Source organism: Protopterus annectens, chromosome 8.part0 (assembly GCF_019279795.1).
Source record: "Protopterus annectens isolate FY-2018-M chromosome 8.part0, PAN1.0, whole genome shotgun sequence".
In the NCBI taxonomy this organism is placed as follows: domain Eukaryota; kingdom Metazoa; phylum Chordata; order Ceratodontiformes; family Protopteridae; genus Protopterus; species Protopterus annectens.
In genome coordinates this window covers 1666917659-1666932285 of record NC_056741.1, presented here as the reverse complement: position 1 = coordinate 1666932285, position 14627 = coordinate 1666917659, and the positions used below count along the sequence as shown (strand labels likewise).

The 14627-nt window shown below is 38.3% G+C and overlaps 1 protein-coding gene across 4 annotated transcripts in view; it reads left to right on the top strand.

Moving 5' to 3' along the window:
• The window catches only part of ROBO4 (roundabout guidance receptor 4), a 1497877-nt gene that overhangs the window by 1368222 nt on the left and 115028 nt on the right, over positions 1–14627 (top strand). For all 4 annotated transcript variants that reach the window (XM_044081194.1, XM_044081193.1, XM_044081195.1 and 1 more), the window contains one exon: positions 13312–13569. In XM_044081194.1, coding sequence (XP_043937129.1) covers positions 13312–13569 — 258 coding nt within the window. The remainder of the gene's footprint in view (positions 1–13311; positions 13570–14627) is intronic.

Sequence of the window (14627 nt, the reverse complement as noted above, 5' to 3'; positions counted from 1 at the left end):
GTGCCACAGGCAAAGTCTTACCAGAACTCTGAGACAAAACATATTTGAAGACATGACATCATCACTGTGTGCAAAGTAATTGTTTGAGCTAAAAGTAATGGAGAAGCCTTCTCACAATGTAATTGTACATACTAAGACTGTGGTGGATGTAATTCATGCACAGCAGTATACTGACACACATACTCACTGCATTTTTGAACACCTACCTATACAAGTGCCTACACTACAAGATCTCAACTGCACGTCTTACAGGAAAGTCTTACTACAAATGTGAGGCACAGCCTATTTGAAGACATTACATCAGCTTAGCATTGCAAGGCATATGTGTGCCTTTAAATTGATTGAATGAGTGGTGCTCTATGTCTCTTTGTCCAAAAATATTGCATGACAGTAAGTGTACCCGACCACACATTTTATGATACATGTCATCCTTGTGACTATAGGAGCACAATCATCCACAAAACATAGATAATGTCAGATTCAAACTCATAGCTTACTAAGACAATAAGGTACACATCATTGTATCATTTCCTCATAGCACAGGAGAAGACTTACAGTATAGGTTGTGATGAAGTGCATTTCAACAAATGGCCTCATCAGTGTTTAAGAAAGCAGTTGTCTATGTTAAAATGGACAGAAGTAGTGAATGAGACCTCTCCAGCTATACATGTACACATCAGATATGTGAGTGAAACCATTGTTATCTACATGTGCATAGAGTCACACAGTGATACAACTGAGGCAATGAAGTCTGGCTTTATACTGGCTACATAGCTAAGATTACAAGCTAGAAGACAGTGCATAAATCACAAGCGCCATACATGACATTTGTTTATAAGTGTTACACTTATTGCTACTGTTTATGCTATTTATGTGCATTGCTACTTGATTATATTTTCTGTATATTTTTTCTGTACTTTTCTTATCTTACCCATAGTGTAATAGTATTATTCATGGAGTATAAATCTGTACAATACTGTAAATTGATTTTGTAATCTGGAGCCTTTCTCCTCGGGTCTCCACTGAAAATGGGCCACTAGCCCAGCAGGACTAACCTGGTTAACAAATGTCAATAAATAAAGTGAGAGTGCACACATTTGAAAGGATAACATCACCATTGGTTTCATAGGGTGATATGTGTGTGTGCTAAAAGGGACTGAAATAGGAAGGGGAACCCACTACCATTATAAAGCTACACAACAGATCTGTGGATGAAGCTAGTCCTACATAACACTACAAACACATGGATACTCCCACACACTCATGCAAGTCAGTCACAACTGTATTCATATACCTACCTATCTAATTACACAATCTAGAGTACACTGTATCAACTGCAAGAACCACAAGTGAAGTCTGACTTTAATTGATGATTACCACATCAGTGTGTTACAGAGAAGATAGCGTGCATCAAAGGTTTTGAAGAAAAGAATGTCTCTTGACAAGCAGATGTGTTGGCCACAAGTAATTACATTCTGCTCAGAGAACTTATCTATTCTGTTATCCGTGTACACTGTGATAGTGAGAGTGACATGTAGCTGATTCACAGTAGTAACATGAGAGACACATGGTTGTCTCACAGTCGTAATATGAGTGACATGTAGCTGTTTCAGAGTAGTAGCAGTATGAGTGATGTAGCCATTTCACACTGGTAATATGAGTGACATTTAGCTTTTTCACAGTGGTAGTTGTGAGTGACATGTAGCTGTTTCACAATGGTAGTGTGAGTGACATGTAGCTGTTTCACAGTGTGAGTGATATGCAGCTATTTTGCAGTAATAATGTAAGTGACATGTAGCTGTTTCACAGTAACAGTGTAAGTGACATTTGGCTTTTTCACAGTACTGTGAATGACATGTAGCTGTTTCACATTAGTAGTGTGAGTGACATGTAACTATTTCACAGTATTAGTGTGAGTGACATGTAGCTGTTTCACAGTATTTGTGTGGGTGATGTAGCTGATTCACAGTTGTGGTTTGAGTGAAGTAGGTCTCACAGTAGTGCTGAGTGACATGTCGCGGTTTCACAGTATTTGTGTGGCTGACGTAACTTTTTCACAGAATTAGTGTGAGTGACATGTAGCCATTTCACAGTAGTGTTGTGAGTGACATGTAGCTGTTTCACAGTAGTGCTGCGAGTGATATGTAGCTGTTTCACAGTAGTGCTGTGAGTGACATGTAGCTGTTTCACAGTAGTGCTGTGAGTGATATGTAGCTGTTTCACAATAGTGCTGTGAGTGACATGTAGCTGTTTCACAGTAGTGCTGTGAGTGACATGTAGCTGTTTCACAGAAGTAGTGTGAGTGACATGTAGCTGTTTCACAGAAGTAGTGTGAGTGACGTAGCTGTTTCACAGTATTTGTGTGGGTGACATGTAGCTGTTTCACAGTAGTGGTGTGAGTGAAGTAGGTCTCTCACAGTAAGGGTGTGAGAAAAATGTAGCTGTTTCGCAATATGGTGCATTGATTACAGTCACGCTTGTAAAACAGAGAACTGTCAACCAAGCATTACAGAGTGTTCAGCTCTGAATAATTGTCTGCAAATAGTAAACATTTGTTGTGTCATTTTCATTGTCATTTCAGTATTTCATCATGCTTGGACAATGTGCAATGTCAATAGAAACAGACAGGTCAAAAGTATGATAGCGCACTCTTTAATACTGCTGACAAAGTATGCGTGGAAAGGTCCCACACCAGTTGCATGTCTAAATGTCTTGCAGTTCAGATATAATTTTATATAATGAAGTTTTTAGACAGCATCACAGTTAACTCCTCATATCTTGAGTACAACATTCCATTAGGAACTACAAAAGGACTACAAGCCACGAACATTACTTCCTTTTTGTAAAAATCAAGACCATTTTTGTAACTAATGGCAAAGTATTAGCCATGAGTGATTATAGTTTGAGGTTTTGAACTTAGAACGGGAATTAACAGTGATCTGTAGTGCTCCATTCCAACCTCTGTGCTAATAAAGAGTGTAGACATGCAACAGTCATGATTCTGATCCACTTCAGAACAGATGTGTTTTATGTTAATATTTTCTGAGTCATGATTTACACATGTGCCATGAGAATTGCAGTGAAGTGCAGCTACATAGTTAAGCTGCTCTCATATCTGTTGACTGTCCCTGTATGTGAGACAAGTTGTACTGCTTCTTATGCAGTTGTATGCATTTGCATGAGATCCGTGAGAAATGCAGTCACTACATGAGAACATGCATGTAGGTCACATAATGAAAAGACTTAAGAAAATGCATGGACATGCAAATTAATTAATTCTGTCAGCTTATGTGTGTCCAGCAGCAATATTTTTCACATATGCCTAGTGTGCTATGCTTGCTAACACATAAAGCCTTGATTGTACCAAGTGTCTTATTTAATTTTGAGAAGTTATGAGCATTTTGGGCCTGATTATGAAACACATAATGGACTGAGCATGTTAATGCTGGTGGAATATTGGACTATGGAAACCCTATGATGCAAGGAAGTTTTTGTGCGAGGTACTTCATAACAGTAGTTACAACTGTTACATCCCATATGGTGTACATTCAACTTTGTAGTGTTTTCAACATATGAAAACAACTGTCTCCTCATAGTGCAAACAGCCTATCTTTCCATAGTAGCACAAGTAGTGGCTGAGAGCAAAAATTCACTAAAAGTGAACTGCCCGTTACCACCAGTTAGTATTGCTGCTCACTGACAGGCATTGCGCAAATGTTGATGACAAAGAGTGATGAGATAGAAGGAGGGAAGAGAAAGAGATTGAAATAGAGACATAGAGTTTTGTTTATGGTCCATTTCTGACCATCTTTGTGGTGTGTTATTCTGAGGTTTGTCATCATAATTATTCTGTCCTGCTGTGTACACTACTATTCCATTAGAGAGCAAGCAGGGTAGAAAAGTAAAAACAGGATGAAGATATATGGAACATGATGATGGGTTAATAATTATTTGACATACTTCTAGATTAGAAACCTTCACACTATGTAGATAGCAGTCTACAGTTATCAGCATTATTTCAGCACACCACATAGGAAGTCATACTTCATGAAGTTAAACTCACACATTGAAGAAACAGTGACAAAAGATTGGAGTACAGGAGAATGTAGGCATCAGGCTTCATCACAGTAATGACAATTGTCTCTCAGACTTCTTATATTGTCACCAAATGCTCATTCAGCACATCTATTCTTATGAATACAGAGAGGTTCCTCTCTATACTTAAAGTAACTAATGCAAATAAAATGATGACTACATTTAAAGAAAACAGCACTCTATTTACTCACGTTTGGGTCTCAAACAATTACACTACTGTATACATGTTTTTGGATCACAGACTTTACTTTCATCACCATTTACATAGTTTTCTGTCACACCTTAATCTTCTAACTTTGGTATTTCCATTCCACTTCCCACACCAGATAAAGCTGTCACAAAGCTACTAAATAAAGAAAATTCATCTATCTTGTGCTTTAATTACTGCATGCCTCAAAAGATAGACAACAAAAGGTAGCATCATTACCCTAATTACCTCAGTCCTTCCTTTATAATTATCCTAATTACCTCAAGCCTTCCCATTTCATTACCCTAATTATCTCAATGTTATCCTGTCATTACCCTATTATTTATCTAATGCCTTCTGGTATCATTACCCTAATTACTGTAATCCTTCCTGTACCATTACTCTATTTATCTCAGTACTTCATGTATCATTACCCTAATTACTGTAATCCTTCCTGTATCATCACTCTATTTATCTCAGTACTTCCTGTATCATTACCCTAATTACTGTAATCCTTCCTGTATCATCACTCTATTTATCTCAGTACTTGTATCATTATCCTAATTACTGTAATCCTTCCTGTATCATTACTCTATTTATCTCAGTACTTGTATCATTATCCTAATTACTTCAATCCCCCCTACATTATTACCCTATTAATCTCAAGCCCTTCCATGTCATTATCCTAATCACTTCAAGCCTTTTTGTAGCATTACCCCCAATTATCTCTGCACTATCCATATCCTTACCCTACCCAAAAGCCTTCCATTATCTTAAGCCTTGCCATATCATTACCCTAATTACAATATGCCCTCCCGTATTATAATCCTAGCTACCTCAATCCCTCCCATATCAGTACCTTATTTATCCCAAGCCTTCCCTTATCATTATCTTTATTACTTCAAACCTTCCCATATCATTACCCTGTTTATCTCAATCCTTCCAGAATCATTACCCTAATTACTACAATCCTTCATGTATCATTACCTATTTATCTCAATTATTCATGCATCATTACCGTAATTACCTCAGTCCCACGTGTATCATTACCCTATTTATCTCAGGAATTCCTGTATCATTACCCTAATTACATCAATCCTTCCTGTATCATTACCCTATTTATCTGTAGCCTTCCCATAGCATTACCCTAATCACTTGAAGACTTCCCATATCTTTACCCCTTTTATCTCAATCTTTCTGGTATCATTACTCTAATTACTGCAATCCTTCCTGCATCATTAAACTATTTATCTCAATCCTACCTGTATCCTTACCCTAATTATCTCAATTGCTCCCATATCATTAACCCAAGTACCTCTTTCCTATCTATATCATTACCCTAATTACCTCAACCCTTCCCTTATTATCCTAATAATGTTAAGCATCCATATCATTACCCTAATTAACTCAAACCTTTGTGTATCATTACTGAAATTACATCAAGCCCAATTACCTCAAACCTTCCAGTATCACTAGCCTAATTACCCCAAGCCTTCCCATACCATTACTTTAATTATCTCAAACCTTACAGTGTCATTACACTAATTACCTCAAGCCTTCCAATACTGTTACCCTTCTTCTTCTGTTGGCTTTTCCATGCTTTTTCACTCATGATCAGCAGTGGAGTTTTTACAGTGTCGAGTTGCCAGCCCGCGCCCAACCTTCTACAGAAGGCACACACACATGCACGGACTCAAGCCTAGGGCCAATTTATTGTGTCTAATCAATTACCTCAAACCTTACAGTATCATTACCCTAATTACCTCAAGCCTTCTCATATCATTAGGCTAATTACCTGCAGCCTTCCCACATCATTACCCTATTTACCTCATGCCCTTCAATATCATTACCCTAATTAGTTCAACTACTTCTATATCCTTACCCTAATTACCTCAAACCTTCCTGCACCATTATCCTATTTGCTTCAAGCCTTCTGATACATGCTGTATACTTGGATCTTGTCCAGACCTTTCTAACTGTCCTCCCATTCAGGGAACATAAATAAATTCATTAAGTAAAATGGTGTTTATTTGTTTGTTTGTTTCACATTTGTTAACTAGGTAATAGAAGGACCTTTTCAGCCAACAACCAAGGCCATAAGGGCAAAACAATACAGAGTAAATGCAGTACAGAATATACAGTTAAAAACTGTAGTATACAAAACAGTAGAGACACTAAAACACATCTGAATTCAAAGGGAATCATACTCAACAAAACATAACTGGTACAATAAAAGTCATAGACAATAGCAAATGCATACTTTAAGACAATGAGTGCTACAGTCAGGGTATGCCGCACCTCAAATAAATACTTTGTAGCATAAAATAATCAAAAAGTAAAAGGTCTAGGAATGCATGGCAGGTAAACAGAAGAAAATAATAAATGTAATTGAAGGAGCTCTTGGGCAATGCAACAAAAGATAACAGAAAATCAGGAGCAAAAAAAAACCCTCTAGTAATGCAGGAACACTGCAAAGCAAAACTGAGCTGTGTGAAATATCAGCTACAATGGGAGTTATAAAAAAGTGTTGCCTAAATACTTATCTGCCCAACTTAGGAGTGAAGACAAATGATAATGAAAGTTGATAGCTGTGACAGACTTTACTGGGGGAAGCAAAGATCTGGAGAAGAATAGAATGTTAGAAAATTTCCAAGTGTGGAGCAAACCACAGAAGATGAAGACAGGCGTGAGCAGAGTTAGGTAGTAGGCAGCCAACTAGTGTCACAGAAGCACTTCCATTTACTTACATCAGAAAGATGCTGCTAGAGTGATTTTTTGAAGTAGATAAGATTATCTGTTGTCTTTATGTTGCCAGAACGCTGTTCCAGGAGACTGGAGCAATTTTAGAAAATGTCCTGTCTCGTGTAGATACTGTGAAAAAAGTCTTACAAATTGGATACCATTGGTGTTTGTCAGAGTAACATTTGCTTTTAATATGGATTTTGTTCATGAGAGGAAGAGAGTACTTTTTTATGAAGAATTTTAAAGGCTATAGTGTTAAGAAGGAAAGCCGTTTTTTTTCTGAAGTGTGACAACAGTGGTGCTGTTACTAGCTGACTTCATGGCTATGAGGATTTTGTTTACAGTGGATTGAAGCAAAGGAGTATTGTGAGGGGACTAGAAAGCAATAAATGCAGGATCATATTTTATTCTTTATAGCAGAACATTTATGGCAGTTCATTGTCTGGCTTTGGGGGACAGTAAAGTAGACTTTTTTAGGAAACCTAAAACAAGAGTCAGAAGTCTGACTTGAAATTCTGTGTGATCACTATAATAAAAGTTTTGATCAAGTGTAGGGTATAGATTTCTCTGCTATTTTCTCCCGGATGATTGATTTCCTATGGGGTCAGGAATAGTGGAGATTTTGGCACTTTTTACCAAAGGGGATAACAGTGTTTTTGCATATTGATACATAGATTATTGGATGTGTCCAATGATAGATTGCATTGAAATTCTTTTGTAACTCACTGTTAGGTATATTTGTTAAGTATATTTTTGTTGGCCCTAGCAATGACTACGTCATCTGCATAAAGGATGCAGTTGATCTAAGGCAGGTCCCTCCTATGGAAGGTCAGAGGACTAACCCTTGAGGGATACCTATGTTGATAGAATGATTACTGAGGAATTGTCTTGACAAAGTGCTCATAATAATGTACATTTGGAAAGGTAGCTGTGAAACAAATGAACATCTGTGGAGAAGCCAATGCTGCCAAGTTTATTGAGCAACAATGAATAGTCAGTAGTGTTTCACCCATCTCTGGAATTCTCTTTATTACATATAAAACAGAGGAATAACCTTGATTCATTTAAGGCAAACCTTACTGATGGATGGACAATCAAAGTCATCCAAGCCCTAACTTATTTTACCTCCTAGAAGCAGAAGATGTGCTGTAGGAGTCTGGATATTTGTAAGGATATAGTCCATGAAATAACTTTGCCTTGTAAATTCCACAAATCTTTGAATTCTGGCTGAACGCTTGAGCAGAATAGAGGTGGAATAGATGTTGGACAGGTATATATTTCTGGATTTTGTCCAGAGATCTGTTGTGCCATAAATAGACATTTTTGCTTCTTCAGAAAACAGACTACTGTTAAAATTAACACACCAGTTACAGGGGCCTGGGCAACTGTTGCCATCTCATTGTTGAACAGGTCTAGATTTGTACATCTTTCTTCCAGCACCTGTTCTCCTAAGGGTAATACTGAAGGTGTCTGTGATCCTCAAATACCCGTCAGACCTTTACAGGTAAGGAATTGTCTTATGTCTCAGTGAAGGTTCATGTCTCCACTAGTTCATCTTGCCTGCCTTGGGAACCCCTTTTTATTCTTTGTTACCAATGATACAATTCTGCAAGGAGGTCCTATATTTGAGACCTCCCAAGAAGGAGATTTCTTCACCATGGAATCTCATTTGTGTCCTAGAGAAATTAACATTATTACCTTTTGATCTAACTACTTCTGCATTCTTCAGTAACTGACATGGAAAACTGTCTTTCTTTAGTGGCTATTATGTGTTCTGTAAGGTTTTCAGAACTGCAGGCCCTCATGTGCAAACAGCTCTTTCTAATTTGCACCAGTCTCACATTTGTGCCCAAAGTGATTCAGAATTGTCCATTCATCTTCCAGAATTCTATCCTACTCATCAGAACAAGAAGGGAATAGGTTACATAAATTGAAGGTGTATAGGCAAGTGAGGTTTTACCTTGGTATGTAAGAAAAGAACTCCCACCAGTTTTTCATATCCACTGCAAAAGGTTGAGAGGCTTGTCTCCAGAGATTCCATCTCTAAATGTTGAGCTCATAGAACCTGCTTCTGCTACTTTGTCCATGGCAAGTCTGTATCAGAGGATATGAGGGCCTAATACTACCTTCCCCAAACATTCAAAACTGGACATTACCTTTAAAGTCAAGGAAGTATTTGTCATGGCCATCCTCCAAGGGTACTCCAACCAGTGCCTCCTCAGGGTCAGCCACAAACTGGATCAATAATCTATGGGAATTTTGCAAACTGTTATCACAACTGAAGCAGTGACCAAAGTGATGAACATAGTATAGTCGTGTTAGGAACTTACCATAACTGCAGATATTTAAGTATGTTCATTGCTGTGTTACTATTCTCCCTCTGCCTCCCCTTCCTTTTCTGTGGGCATCTTATGGCTAGAATGTGTATCCATTCACTCATCGTTTTCCTTCCTTCCTGTTTCCTTTATATGGCTTCCTCCACTTCAGGTTCACATAGAACTCACAGAAGTAACTTTGGGGGATCTTCTGGTTAGATTGTTATACCCAAGAACATATTCTACCTGGAATGGTCTAAGCCTAGATCTCTGGAGGCTGACAATGAAACTAAGAAAGAACTAACTGTGGCCCAGGCAGGGACTTATCTTAAACCAAGGTGTGCTGACATTTAAGTCTAAAGGCATTTGTTCAGCCTAGAGGGGGGAAAGTGGCATAGCTAAGTCAGATGGTATGCTGGGCCTTCTGTGGCAGCTGTAATAATTGTTAACACTATGGTGGCTGAAGTAAATATACTCAAGCATCTACAGTTATGGCAAGTCGCTAACACACCTGCACTTCTTGGATGCATCAGCTTAATCTCATTTCAGACTTCAGAGTGTTTACCCATGGTAGCATGAACCAGAGGCAGCATGTTTTTTTTATATTGGAATAACTGATTCCTAGTTGCTTTGGCAAGAATCAGCTTACTCTTAGTGAGGCATTCTCTTATGACCTTTTTCTAATCCCTGAGAATTATAGCTAATGCCACAAGTCTCCTTGGATTCTGAATGAATTTAGTCAGTGTCATACCTTATTTAGTCAATATCAGCTCTGAATTGCCCCGGGCACTAGGTTTCATGGTGGCATCAATTTACTTGGCTCCTCATGCCAAAGTGACATGATGGTTTTCAGTGATCCTTACAAGTGCAATGGTGCCAGGGGACCTAACACTGGGACCACCTAGTGAGGATTTCCATGGCATGCCCAGTGACCCTTACCAGTGTAGGGGTGTCACAAGAACAAACACTGGGACCACCTGTGAGGATTTCCATGGCATGCCCAGTAACCCTTATAAGTGCTATGTTGGCAGTGGGCCTAACACTGGGACTACATAATGAGGACTTCTCTGGCATGCCCAGTGACCTTTAGAAGTGCAGTAGTGTCACTGGACCTAAAACTGGGACCACCTCTTGAGGATTTCCATGGCATGCCCAGTGACCCTTACAAGTACTATGGTGTCAGTGGACCTAACACTGGGACCACCTGGTGAGGGGACTTCCATGGTATACCAGCATCAGCTGCGATGGTGGTTGCATCCTCTAAACCTTTCTCTAGGCAGTAACATCCAAGCTGCAACCATTCTAATGGCTGTTATCACAGATGTTGCTGCTGCTGCTCTGTGGTGGGGAACAGGTCTAGAGCAAAACAGAGGCAGAAATAGGTATCAGTATTTTAGAGCTAAGGCTGATTCATTTGACTCTATTCACATTGCAAGACTCTCTTCCCCAGTATCTATTAGCTATCCAAACCAACAGCACTGCCCTTGTACATCAACAGGTAAGGTGGAATCCTCTAATATTTCCTATGCTGAGAGCAAATGAAAGTATGAGAATGACCTACCCCCATGAACCACTTTTTAATAGCAAGAATATCCCAGGAGAAGCTAATACCTTTGTGGGGAGGCTCGGCCATGGATTGCTGATGCTCCACAAGCTGTCCCTCATCTTTCAGAAGCATTGAAAATATTCCTAAGCTGGAGAAAGCCTTGTTGTGACTTCTTTACTTTGCACCTCCTTATCCCCTTTAGTAAGAACATCTTAGGGGTGCAATGGTGCAGAAGTGGGCTCCAGGTCTTCTTTATTCTGAAGTTTATCCAGAAAGCAAAAGACAGGCACAAGGCCAAGGTCCTTCTTGCAAGTACCTACTTTGGGTATTCTTATATAAATAAAAAAATGATATATCATAGATGGATAGCTGAATGCACATTCTGAAATATCACAAATAGTATAACCCTTATCAACTTCATTATAGCAATAAATGGACAAAGAGAAAGTTAGAATAACTTCTCTACCTGAACTTTAACAACCCTGAAACAGTAAGAAAATTGATTCTATTGTCTTACTTGCCTTGAGACAATTTACAATAATTTACAAAAGAGGAAGTAATTAAGAAAAAAAAGGCTTTCGAATTTTAATGATGTAAACAAGATGTGGGTGTGTGAATGATAGAGAACTTGATTGACTTTAATAATTGAATGATGACTGACCCACAGCTCCAAGAGGTGTTCCAAACAAAACTTTAATAAAATGAAATAACGTACATGTACAAACTCATCTGATGTGAAGCACAATAAAAACAGTTCCTGTAAGTTTATACTTTGGTTAAGGTTTTTCATCCTGGTAATGTTTGGGACTTCATCAGAACCAACTACATTGTATCAAGCCACCATTTAAATAAAATAACTTCCCCACCCATCTTTACAACAGTCAATGCCTTAAAGCCACATACACTAACATATCCAACAACATCAATGTGTAATATAAAATACACAAATACATATTTTACTCACATATTCATAGCATATATCAAACTCTATTCAACTGTTTGTGTCTTTTGGCTTTTCCCAGTCAGGGGTCGCCACAGCGGAACTCCGGTCCGCTAATGATTGGCAATTGATTTTTACATACCAGCTTGCCAGGCCTGACGTACAACCTTCAACGAAGGTACGCCCTTTCACGCATGTCTCCACGCAGAAGACGCTCTAGCTGAGAATCGAACTGGTCAGCATCTTACTGTGAGGCGACAACGCTACCGCAGCACCACCACTGTGGGTTCATCAAACTCTATTCAACTAAAATGTCATAAAATATCAGTCTAGTAGGCCCAGTAACTTTGACCTTGTATGTTTCAACTCACTCATAATGGAATGGGATCATTTAATCCTGGTGGATTAGAGGCATCCTTTTTTAGTTGCCAAAACATTTCCCTATGTAAAGGATGATTTTTCCAGTCACCCCTGTAAATCATACAATTAATTTTCTCCAACACTAAAAAGTTAAACATATTAAATTTCTCAGATCTATATCACGAGATTGAAAAGACCGGAGAGCAAACGGCTTTATCAATGAAAATGTTGTACCTTGAAGTCACTATTGTGGGGAGCTGTGCCCCCCTACACCCCTTGATAATTATATATACCAACTCCGAGATCACACTACAGTGAGGAAAGGGCAAATTTTCTGATCTTCACTGTACTGCAGTCTCACAAATAAAACACATTGATGAATAACATTTCCGATATTAAAACTGTTTGCTTTCCAGCCTCTTCAATTTTGTGATAGGAACCCAAATTTCTCACATAGAATGTCTTCCTAGGGCACTTTTGTTGTCCTTTTTTAAAATACTATAGTTGTGTTGGTAGATTCTTTTACCAAGCGTGTTCTCTGCCTTTCCCACATAAAATGCGGTACAGGAGCCACAACTAGCCAAGTAAATGGTTTTATCCATTTTGTAATTATATCTGACAGGTTTTCTGCACTTTTTGTTTTATCAGAATTTTGCACTTTTCATTGGTATCTTTGTAGGAGCATTTTTTACAACAACTGCATTTTAAAGTTTTTAAGGTGGAATAAGAAGTCTTATGTTGTGGTCTCTCTAAGATGTTTTTTATACATGGTCTGTTTTTGAGAATAAAACTAGGGGTTTCCAAAATATAAGCAGGGGTTCCCTAAAAAATACCAATTGATAATAATTCTCTTAATCTCTGGGGTAAACAGGGAATAGTGAACCACCATACTGTTATATAACCTTTTTCATTTATCCACTTGATTTCCCAAATTATGTGAATATATTTTCTACATTTCCAATTATATTATCTCTTTATAATTTTAATTCAAGGTGAAATGTTTCAGATATTAAAATGCAAGTGTGGCATATTCATTAAAGTAACAACAAGGAGAGACTTTGAATGCCGGAATTTTGTAATTTTGCTATGAGAATGAACATGTAAAATATAATTTTTTTAAATCCAGACTTCTCTTCTGTAACATCACCACTGGCTACAATCTGCAAATCTCCAGAGTACCAAGAAAGACCTAGAAAAAACACGAAGAAAGAGCAAAAGCATCCACTTCCTGTCCTGGAGTGGACTGCTGATTGGTTAGAGCAAATGGAGGCACGATATGCCCAGCAAAAGAATGCAAAGGCCAGTGTTCAGATACATTCTAACAAAGACAATGAGGGACAGTTGAACAAGTGGACACAACAGCACTTTCATCAGATGTCCCAGGGTAAGGTCACTTCTAATTATTCATACTCTCATATGGAATCCCCTGTATCCTTGCTTACACTGAATACTGTGTGTCATACCAAGAGTTGGTCTGATTTTTTACACGTTGATAATGAATCCTTTGTCTTCTAATGCTATAAGTGAGTCTCAGCATTTACATATTAATACAGACTCCTCTGCATCATAGTAAAACCACGACTACATGCTTACACATTTTTGTGAATAAGTTCGCTTATGGGAATGTCGAGTTTGATTACTTACACTTTGTTATTGAATACTTTGTTGCATGGGAAAGTGCACACTTATTACTTACACTTCAGTACAGAATCCTCTGTCTTACGCTAAAGCACCATCTCTTCTACATTGGGCATGGAACCCTCTGTGTCTGAAAGAAAAGCTACAACTGCATCTATCAACAGCACTTTACATCTGCATTATTACTACAACTGTACCCTCAAAGCACTGTACAACACCTACATTACTACAATTGCACCCATTAACAGTGCTGTACATCTACACTATTACTACAATTGCACCCAACAGCACTGTACAACACCTACATTATTACTGCAAGTACACCCATCATCAGTGCTGTACAACATCTACATTATTACTACAACTATACCCATCAAAGTGCTATACAACACCTACATTATTGCTACAACTGCACCCATCCATGGGGCTGTACATCTACATCATTACTACAACTGTATGCATCAAAGCACCGTACATGTACATTATTACAACTGTACCCATCAAAATGCTGTACAACACCTACATTATTACAACTGTACCCATCAAAGTGCTGTACACCTACATTATTACTACAACTCCACCCAACAGCGCTGTACATGTACATTATTACAACTGTACCCATCAAAGCCCTGAATAAAACCTACATTACTACAACTACATCCATCAACAGTGCTGTACATCTACATTATTACTACAACTGTACCCATCAAAGTGCTGTACAACACCTACATTATTACTATGTTTGCATCCATCCATGGTGCTGTACATCTACATCATCACTACAACTGCACCCATCAACAGTGT